At 39.1% G+C, this 11,242-nt stretch overlaps 1 protein-coding gene across 1 annotated transcript in view; it reads left to right on the top strand.

Moving 5' to 3' along the window:
• The first annotated feature begins 2,258 nt into the window (after positions 1 to 2,258).
• Trdn (triadin) overlaps positions 2,259 to 11,242 on the top strand; it is a 117,960-nt gene continuing 108,976 nt past the window's right edge. The window contains exon 1 of the mRNA XM_026787328.1: positions 2,259 to 2,537. Within this exon, the coding sequence (XP_026643129.1) occupies positions 2,516 to 2,537 (22 nt within the window). The 5' untranslated portion in view covers positions 2,259 to 2,515. The remainder of the gene's footprint in view (positions 2,538 to 11,242) is intronic.

Raw genomic sequence — 11,242 nt, 5'->3', positions numbered from 1 at the left:
AGTGGCTGTGTTTCAGGACTAGCTGAAGGTAAAGTTAGGTTGTAATCTTGAGAAACAGGGAGTTTCCCCCTTGTGATTATCATTGTACTGATTTAGGAACTAGCTGATTATGACCTTGGGAGTGGTCCTGAGAGGCAGGGAGTTGTCCTTGAAAGTGCTTGTAGGCTGTACAGCACACTTATTTCTTCAGTCAACTATTGTCAAGGACCATGAATGGACTGATCAATGGGGATGAAGTGTTACTTTTAAAACTGGCAGCCTTGTGTTGGTATCAAATGGATGTAGTAGGGGGAATGTCTTAGTTACTTTCCTATTGCTGTGAAGACACATCATGACTAAGGCAACCTATAAAAGAAAGTTTTTAATCAGGGCCTTGCTTTTGATTTCAGAGAATAAATAAAGTCCATAACCATCATGATAGGGAGCATGGCTGTGGGCAGGTCAGCATGATGCTGGAGAAGTAGCTGAAACTTACTTATTGGGGGGGTGGGGAAGGGAGAGAGAGGGAGAGAGAGAGAGACAGAGAGACAGAAAGAGACAGAGAGAGAGAGAGAGAGAGAGAGAGAGAGAGAGAGAGAGAGAGAGAGAGAGAGAGAGAGAGAGAGAGAGAGCCCTTGCTGAAAACAGGTGTTTTGAGAACCTGCTCCCAGTAACAAGCCTTCTCCAATCCAACAAGGCCACACCCTCTAATCTTTTCCAAATAGTTCCACCAACTAGAAAACTAGCATTCAAATGTATGAGCATATGGGAGCTATTCTTGTTTAAATCACTAGAGGGAGAGAACCACAGTGAGGGGATCTCTGCTCTCAGAATGCTCCTCTAGGTAGACCACTTCTCCAAGGACTGCTGCATTCGTTTGTTATGCATATGGCTTTATTTGCAATGATACACTCAACCTGGAAACAGTATTGTCTGAGACAAAAGTCTTAGCTCTCAGGCAAGGCACTGGCACTATAATCAATGTCCAGTCCTAGCTGCTGGTCCTGTGTAGCATTATGAATCTACCAGGAAACATTTCCTCCTCTGTGAATGAACAGACTTATTTGTTTATTCAGCTGATGTCTGTGCAATTTCTGTTGTGCCAGGAATTGAGGCAGCCAATAAAGACAGCTGGTGACATGTGGGATGTCATTGTCTATGCAAATAGCTGTCACAGCACTCTTCTGAGCCCCACACTTTGAAACAGCAGATAGAGCTTTGCTTTGTGAACTATGAAGTTACCATACAAATTCAAGAGGTTCTGACAGTCAAAGGCAGTGAGTTAAGGCTAAGAGATGAAACTGCACGCATTTATTAGGTTGAATATGAGAAGAAAATAAAAGATAAGGGAAGTCAGCCCTTGATTATTCTCAGACTGGTTAAAGTTTATGATTATCAATGCCCTTTGATTCTCCTTCCCCTTCCAGCCACGACTATTGAATATTTCTCTGCTCATTAACACCTGTCTAGGAGTGGGAAGGTGAAATGCTAATCAGGCAATTTAGCTAATTGTTAGCTGCTGCTAGGATGCAGTTTTTATTTTTATTTTTTTCTTCCCAGTTCAGATAGGGAAATGCTGAAATCCTTTTCTAAAATGTTAGCAGTGGATTTCTCAACTTTATGCTGCCTTCTCATTCTTTCATTGATGAGATATATTAAAATATTTTGCGTTCAGTAAGTGTTAGAATAAAACCCAGAGACATTATGCTTCTCAATGTTCTATTTTAATGTTGTATTACATACTTCTTATTGACTAATATTTAGAAAATATCAGATGCCTACAACATGACTAGCTTAGAATAGTGGTCAGGATTTAATGATTTCAGTTTTAAATGCAGCCCCATATAAATGCACTTGCTAAGAGGATTTGGAGCAACCAGAAACCAACTCAGAAGATTACTTAAGTCTGTCCTCCACTCTGCCTGGGGTAGACATTACATGACCCTCCCCTAACCAAATAAGGGAGAGGGGAATGTTCTGGGGATTAGGGGCACTAAGAATAAATCTGAGCTATCTCGGATAAGATTACTTTCAACTCTTTATTTCATGTTTTCTGACACAGACCCCTGTAATTAACTCAGAGACAGTGCGGGGGCTTAGACAGTATTTTCTAGATACTTTGGTGTCTTTTTCTTCTTTTGTTTATTTCCTTGTTTATTTATTTATTTATTGCCTGTCTCTTTAGGGCTGGAGAGCCAGTGTGGTGTGTGTGTGTGTGTGTGTGTGTGTGTGTGTTCCTGTAGAGTGCCAAAAAAAAGTGTTGAACAGTCTAGGGAGATGAGGCTATTTTTGTTTGAAGCTGATACTTCTAGCTGAGCCACAAGTACTGCTTGGAAAGGGCTGAGGTTGTTTCCAGGGGGAGAACTCTGCAGAGAAGAGGCAAAGTTCAACAGGACCACGGAAGGCAGCTGAAAACAGGCAGGAAAAACAAGAGCCCTCACATTCGCGTCCTCTCCCAGAGTTCTCTGATCCTCCCGGAATTCTGCAAAGTACCACTTGACTGGAACTTTTCACCTGATTGATTTCTGCCTCCACCATGACTGAGATCACCACAGAAGGTACTGTAGCTTGGGGACATTATGCAAATGGACAGCCACTGGGACTCCCCCATGCTTCTGTTTAAAAGGTTGTCTTTAGGTAGTCATCTTGTGTGAGACCACGCCGGATCTGGGAAAGGAATTTGTGAGCGGAGAGGTTGCCAGATAATGTATGTTGGGTGAGTAAGAAGAGGTTTCTCTGGAGTTTTGCATGTGGAAAGTCTTTTCTTCTGTGCTCAAGGCCCCTCTGCATTCTCAGTCATCACTCACACCTCTATAAATAGCCTCAGGTCTGAACATAATGGCTGAGTTCTTATCAAGCAAAAATTATAAGGCCTGTGAGGATGGAGATAATTAAAATCAAAATATTAGGTGTGGGGCTTCAGTTTGGAAATATGATTCAGAGCACTTTTGCTTTATAGTATTTAAAACTCAGATTCTTAATTGTTTTCCATTTCCAGCTAGAGCACACACAGATTACTTTGTGTGCATCTCAGATAAAAGTGTTCTGAAGGTTTCAATCCATTCTGCTTTTGATAGGTGCTCAAAGACAAAGTTAGAAATCTCAAAAGTCAGGTCAGCCCAACATTTAAAAAAAAAGCCTTTAATTCTTAGAATTCTAGTTATTTCACAAACTCTGTTCTTTTTTCTCTACAAATAGTGAATTCTATATTTATATTAAAATAAGTATTTCAACCCTTATAATAAAGTTATACATAGACCACAAGTGTAAGTATAATTTTTATCATATAATCATGCTAGTAAAACAATTTAGATCAACACACACACACGCTAATAAAGAAATCCTTTAAATATAATATAATATGGTCTAGTTGAGGTAAAACATTGAATGGTAGGCCTTCAATTTTCTCTGACAGCTGTAAAAAAAAAAAAAACAAGGCAAGTGACACTGTTGGGCCCTAAAGCCCCACCAAGGAGGAGTTTGCCCCAAGAGACACTCACGGCACGGTTGATGCAATAGCAAGAGGAAATTTTATTCTGCCACAGCAGAGGTCCCTCAGCCTCGAGAGGAGGACGCCTGCTTTGTCTATTACAAGCTCTTTTAAAGGAAAAAAACCACAAAATCAGGGAGGGGGTAGTACAGAATCAAAGGGAAAGTCCAAAAATCATTTGTCAACTATTTTGATTAGTTCATACAATGGTCAGCTAACTCTACTTGATCAATGTTATGGTGGTTACAAGGAGGAACACCTGCAGGTCGTCTCACCCCAGTTCCAGAGTCCGGGTCTATTGAAGAAAGACTACAATGGGGATGGAAAGTATTCAAAGCTCCTGTGCACACGTGGTTGGTTACCAGGGTCCTGGTTCCCAGGAAGGGGGTTGCAGTAGTGCTAAGGTGCCTCCTAATGCTAAGGGCCTGGTTCCCAGGAACAGGGGTGCAGTCGTGCTAAGGTTCCTCAAAGTCTTTCAACACTTTTGACAATTCCCAAGATAAATGCCATTTTCTTTTTAACCAGCTGTAAAATAGAAATCCATGAATTTTGTGTCTTGGGTGAGTGGAAATCTATGTATCAAAAGTAATTTTCTCTGCAGATTTAGGTAATATCTGTGATTTTAAAAAAGTACTCTTCTTTTATCACCTATAGAGATTATCTGGCACCCCAAAGAAATAGCAATCATTACTGAGGGGTCTCCACTTACAGGTTTTTTGTTGTTGTTTAGAATTATATACATATTTCCTTTCTGAGACCTCATGTAGTTCAACGAGGTAGCATCTTAATTTCTATTTCACAAAAAGGAAACTGTTACTCAGAGATTCCATGACTTGCTTGTTACCAAACCGAGGTTTGGTATCAGACCCTTGACGCCTGCTTGTGTTTTTTCTTTTCCGTTAAAGGGTATCAGATTTACTGTTTGCCAGTTTTAGTTTAGAATATGTTAGCTGAATATAAATAGTATTTTTTTCTGTTCTTGGACATTCTGTGTCATGTGGATCTTATGTTGGTCTTCAAGAGATTGCTCTATAAAATGTCTTGCTTATTCCTGCACAAGTGATTAGGAAACCACAGAGCATCCCTAACAGCTTCTATCCAGAGCTTGCGCTGTTCCTGATTCCACACATCAGCTGACTAATGATGTTCCTTGATTATAGAGCACACTCTATACACATTTGCATTTGATCCCTATCACTTTCCATAAGAGAATAGTTGTTTTGAAAGAGAGTTATTATTTGTAACTGTAGGGAGTTTAAAGACATTGTGAAGCACCTCTGGTAAAAGCAGCTGAGCAAGCTGAATATGAGCACAGAGTGTAATTTCTAGATAGCTTTCTGGAGAGTGCTCATTTCCCATGGTCTGGTCTTCACAGCTGACAGGGTCTGTATCATTTGGTCATCAGTGATGTACCTTTTTCTTTCCAAAATGATGTTCATTTTTCAGGAGAAACTTAGACTGCCTTCATACCATAGTCATGCTTTATGGTTTTCCAAAGGATTTTATGCTTTTCATTTTACCTCATGATTCCACTTTTTGTTTCTTATCTACAACAACTTATTTGTTTATTTATATTTAACTAAGAAAACACGTTGTAAAAGTCTTGTTTCCGGTTGTTCTCTCAAATGTGATTTGTCTTTTCTTTTATGTACTATATTCCCCTTACAACTGTTCATGGGCTAATGACTGAGGTATAAGCACTGCCTTAGTAGTTCCATATATTTATCCTTTACCCTTTCTACTCACTGAATATGAAAAGCATGCATTCTGTAGATCAACATCAAATAAGACCTAGGGTAGTTCCTTGGAAGTTTGCTGTCACATTAATTCCACGTCTCTTCTTAATTAAGGAAGTTCACAGGTTGGTGCATGCCTTATCCAGCTCTAGTGCATGCCACGTTTACCACCCTTACAAAATCTTGCACATGTATTTTTTTCTATTGATGTTACAAGTCAGAGAAGTTCATCCGATGGAAGAAAAGAGATCATGCACCATATAGAACAGTGTTTCAGATACAGAGCACTAGATGAAACAGAACTCAAAAGTTGAACCCCAAAGGATTTCAGAAAAACATTCTTTTTTTCTAGTCACAATTGTTGTCTTCTTTTTTAATTGCTGCTGCCTTAGTGTTAGAGCTATCCTAGTCAGCAACTACAACTTCACTGCTCCGAGCAGTAGTTCTATACCACAAGAAACACTGCCTGAGGAAGTGCTGTTTCCCTCAGGTTCCGACTCTTTCAGGGCTACTGTTGGACCCTCGAGTCCAATCCCTGAGGAGGAGTCACCCCAAGAGACCATCTCTCATACCACAGCTGATGTAAAAGCATGAGGATTTTATTAATTCTGTCATGACAGGGTCTTTCAGCATTAGAGGCCAGAAAGGCCCAGAATAGCTGGTACAGGCTACTTTTAAAGCAATAAGCCGCAAAAGGAAGGAGGGTGTCTAGGGTTGTTCTTTAACTATTATGATTTGCTTATTCAAAAGGGCTATTTCCAATAATTGGCTGGAGAGTGGTTGCCAGATCAGATGAGGTAAGGGAAAGCATCTGAGGGTCACTTTGCCCCTTTCCCAGGGCCTGAATCAAAACATCAGTAACTGAGACAACACCTAAGGGTTATCTTGCCCCTATTCAGGGAGATGGAAAGTTCCCAAAGTCTCAGTACTTGCCTGTGTAGCTGTTAGGGCCTTGGTTCCCAATGGGGAGGACAGGACTACTGCCGAGACAGAGAGGGCTCAGTATTGTCCTCAGAATTGTCTTAAAGTTTTACACTACAAAGGAAACTCATCTAAATCTCTGTTCCTCTAAAGAACTCAAGATTCAAAGGTTAAAGTAGAAACCTGCCCCCCAGGAAGGCTGGATAGCAAGCAACTCACCTAGCTCACTTCTTCAAGTCTTCCAAGAAGTTCTAGTACTGCTCCTTGCCCCTCCTTAAAAACCCTTCTCCACCTGGCTCCTCCCTACAACTTCCTGACAGCTAGTTGCTGACTCAGCCTCCAGACTGCACATGAATTTTATTGAATCAAACAGGTATTTGCATCATTAAACAAATGTTCCAGAACATAAAAGTAGCCCATCTTAAAATAATATTCTGCAGCACGAGATAAAAAAATAATTACAATGGCAATGATGATATCATTATCTCTTTTCTTTGTTTTCTGAGACATGGTTTCTCAGTGTAGCCTTGGCTGTCCTGGCACTTGCTCTCTAGACTAGACTGGCTTTGAACTCACAGAGATTTACATGTTTCTGCCTCCCGAGTTCTGAGATTAAAGACGTGGGACACCACTGGCTGGCACTATTACTATTATCAACATAGCTCAATATGTTCTGAAGAATTAAGATATGAGAAGGGTCAAATGCTCATTTAACCCTCCCAGCATCCAGAGGGAGTAGTATTTATTGCTATTTATAAAGTATGGATGCTAAGGTTTATGGGGTTAATAAATGTGCTTGGATTGAGTAGGTTCTAGCTTGGATTCAGGTTGAAGTGAATCTGTCCCCTCAGTGTGTCCGACAGAGAGCCAGTTTGATAGTGGGTGCTCATTGGGAGCTTACATTAGGAACACAGTATCACTGAGCAGGTGAGATGATGCCCAGACTGGAGCAGAATCAACCAGTACTCAAGTTAGAGACTTGAAACACGACTCTCTTCAACTTGCAGGAACCCAGAGATTCCCAGGCAAGTAGCTGCCCCCTTGTGTGGTCCACATGAGTTCATTTTAAGATGATTACTGAAAATCTAGTACTTTCAGAGAGATAGTGGGAAGCTTAGAGATTTCTGATCAAGCTGTATAAATAGAAATTAGATTGTTATCCCTTATCCTACACTTAAAGACAACAGAAAAACAGAAAGATAAATGTCTAAAAGACATGAAAAAGCTGATAGTTGGACAACCAGAGCTACACAGTGAAACTCTGTCTCAAAAACAAAAAAAGTAAAATAAAAGAAAAAGAAAAGTAAATAAGAAAGAAAAAAAGAAAGGAAAAAAGAAAGAAAAAGACTAGGAAGATAGGAAGAAGGAGAAAAAAGAAGAGTAAAAAAAACAGCCTCAACTATAGCATACGTAGAAGAATGACTTATAATTGAGGCCAATATGTACCCCCATAGTACAAACAAATAGAAAGTGAGATTAAGATGAGGAATACATTAAAACAAGGAGCAACCTATTACTACAGATGGCATTACTGAACTATGAATCAGGCAATCTAAAAAAAACCTGCTGATGAAATGATTGGCTATTTGACAAACTAGCTATTAGATGAATCCAGGGAACTGCCCTTCTGTGCCAAATGAGATGAGCACAGAGGGGATATGATTTTAAGCTATTATTATTTGTAGATACAGTATAAATTATATGTGAATAATGCCATACGGTATTTGTAGTTCCAAACAATATTCCATGAGGCAACGTACTCAAGATCTGCATGTGTTAAAATAGAATTTGTGTTGAATGATCTATGGAAAGGAATTTATCTTGAATGTTCTAATTCTGTGAACATTTGGTTATTTCTAAAATAAAAAATTTATAAGAAGAGTTAATATGTTTAATAATGTAACTGTTTAATAAAACTTTACTTTCTCTTCTAAGAAAACAGAAGAAGACTAGGTTCAACAAACTGAAACTACTTTGTTGGAACAGTGAAGGGCCCAAACTTCTCCAAAGGGATGAATGTTGAATGCATTTGATGGGCTGGGGGACATCTATTTATACATAGCTAGCTACCAGGAAATTGCAGCTATTTTCGGTGACTTGACCAATAGCAGCGGAGGCTGTTTGTGATACCCAGGTGTATTGTTTCTGTAGCTGGAGTAGACTGCAGAGCTAAGCTATTCCTTTTTTTTTTTTTTAATGATGAAAGCTTGACTCATAGCTTAGACTTGTTCCTAACTAGCTCGTATACCTTAAATTGACCCATATTTTTAAATCTACATTCTTTTACATGCTCTCATACCTTTACTTTGTAATGCCCATGCTGCTTGCTCTGCATCCTTGAGACTCTGCCCCTTTTCTTATGACTAGGACCTATTATTGCTCAATACAGCTTGGTTCAATTTCTAATGACTTAAGGCCATTTACCCAATATCCCTTAAATTGAGAGGTCAGTGAATACACTGGCCACCAAATTTAAAGTCAAAATTACTCTTTTGATTGATTATTCTGTTGTTATTCGAAACCAAATATTACTGTATTAGACACAGGGCTTGAAAAACATTTTGTTTTTTCTCTTCTTTTTTTTCTTTTTGGTTTTTGAGACAGGGTTTCTCGGTAGCTTTGGAGCCTGTCCTGGAAACTAGCTCTTGTAGACTAAGTTAGCATTAAAATCACAGAAATTTGCCTGCCTCTACCTCCCAAGTGCTTGGATTAAAAGTCTGCAGCACCACCAACAGAAGAAGAGGAAATAATAATTTAATTATATCCATTATTATATGATTATCTGGTGGTTAGCTTCATCTCATTTATCAAAATCATAAGTGAGATTAATTACAGACATTAATTAGCAAAAGTTATCATTTAATGTGTTTTGTGGAACAACCTGAGCAACAGTGTGATATAAGAAAATCTTCCTAAAAGGTGCCATACAGTGGACCCTTCTAAAACCAAAACCAACCAAACAGAAAAAATCATAAGTAGGAAGCTCTTGAATGGAAATCTTTTAACCATAACGAAACAAAAAAAAAAAGGACAGTAATCATATATGATGGGTCTCAAACCTGGCACAAATGGTTAACTGAGATGTCCATTAACATATCAAAGCAGACCTAGCAACCAAATTCTCCCTGTATTTCTTAATCTCTGCCTGTGACAGGGCCTTGCTGTCTGGCATTTCCTGCCCCCTACGCAAAACTTTTCCAGCCCAGAGATTGGGCTTCCCTTCCCTATATAATGCAACCATTTTGTTTCTTTGGCCTTTTGTCTGTTCTCTACATGCCTGGCCGCCTGGCTTCTTGGTTTTGAGTTCCCCTTCTGTCCCCTCTCTCCTTACAGGGCTCAGTGTCACGTCCACTCTGGACTCTCCTAGATGTCCTTGCCTCTGGCTATGTTCTCCCTTTTATCTACAGTAAACTTTCTCTTCCACCATAACCAGGAGTAGTCATGGTCTTTCATTTTTATTTCCTAAACCCAATCTAGCCAACTAGTTGGCAAATTTTGTTTAAGCTTTTTTTTAACTGAACAAAACACCTATTATACAAATTGCAAAATTTTTGGTAAAAGTAAGCAGAACACCTGTCTTTGTAGCACACCTAAAGCTGGGCCCAATAAGAAGGGTTTCCCTTATTTACTTATCTAAATGTTAACAGGAATACCCTCCTTTGTAAGCTTACAGTTTCTTTGGAAACTATGCTGTCAGCTTAACAACTTCTTGTTTGGTTTTGGCACTATTGTGGTAATAGTTTCAAAATTATGCCCCCTTTACAATGAATTGAGGCTATTTTGGTTGGTACTGAAATAAAGGTCTTAGACATCCTTAGAGACTTGAAGTGTCCAATGTTGTAAATATCAATGCTTAATCAGTTAAAAGTATTTAATATTACAAAAGCATAAGGCAGCAGATAAGCAAGTTTAAAACAGTCTGTCAGGGGTTCTCAACCTTACTAATGCTATAACCCTTTAATACAGTTCCCCATGTTGTGTGACCCCAACCATAGAATTATTTTGTTGCTACTTCATAACTGTAATCGTAATGAACTGCTAGGATTTGTAAAGTAAATATGCAGAATGTTCACGGGCTGTGAACCTCTGGGCTGTGTTGCCTTGTGGGTTAGATATGTCAATTTGAAAGGAGGATGCTTAGATGGATATCATTTTTCAGTTGCTTTAGTGTTGGTTATAACTCTACTTAGAGTTTAAAGGTAGCATTAAAGAATTATCATTTTCTTTTTTCAGGGGGACAAATGAATAAAAAATGCATATTTCCTGATGTAACACATTTTAAAAGAACACTTTAGAGGAAAACCTTTATCTGGCTACTATACACTGATATCACAGAAACAACCTGAAGTTTGAATTTGGGCCCTGACTTCAAGTACTAGGAGGATCCATCAAAGCTGAGTTGATTTTGCTCTCCCTGGTTGCAGCTTGCTTTGGTTGCTATAACTGACATTCAGTTTCTGATACGAAGGGCTTCGTTACATCGCCCCAAGTGAGGGTTAAGCAGAGATAGGTGAAGTCGCTGGTCCAGAAAGATAGCAATTTCCATCTTCAAAGGAAACTAAGATGAGTTCCTTGGCAAGTGCTTGATGAATGAATTCCTGTCCCCAGGATCTGAGCTGTTCTTGGTAAACATGAAACATCTCATTTCTGTGCCTGAGGTCAAGCTGCCAAAGACACAGAGCTTAGAGTTTTGAAAGACTCTTTGGTATGTAAATGACCTGTTTCCTCATAAACCGCAGAGCCCATTTCACAATGTACTTTAAATATTACATTTACATCCATAGAGACTATAAATACCGTGGCTGTTAAATACTGACTTATTATTCGTTTTTACAGGCTCTGGTAAAGATACAATCTTTTAATTCATGAGAACAATGACAATTTGCATCTGGCAAACTGCTCTTTGTGGGAGAAATCTGCTTTTATTCAGACAGCACTAGGCTTGAACCCCCCCACCCCCCTTGATAAGTCTGGCTTGGGTGCTTCTACACAGAAGCCTTTCCCTCTCTCTGGCATTTATTAATACAACGTGGAGAAAAATCCAAGGAAGGGCAAATATCTTCATATTTGAAACTTCATTTAACTAATGTCAAGGGTTTAGGTAAATTTATGGACA

This window comes from Microtus ochrogaster, linkage group LG9 (assembly GCF_000317375.1).
Source record: "Microtus ochrogaster isolate Prairie Vole_2 linkage group LG9, MicOch1.0, whole genome shotgun sequence".
Taxonomy (NCBI): Eukaryota; Metazoa; Chordata; class Mammalia; order Rodentia; family Cricetidae; genus Microtus; species Microtus ochrogaster.
The sequence above is the reverse complement of the archived record's forward strand: the minus strand, read 5'-3'. Positions and strand labels throughout refer to the sequence as shown.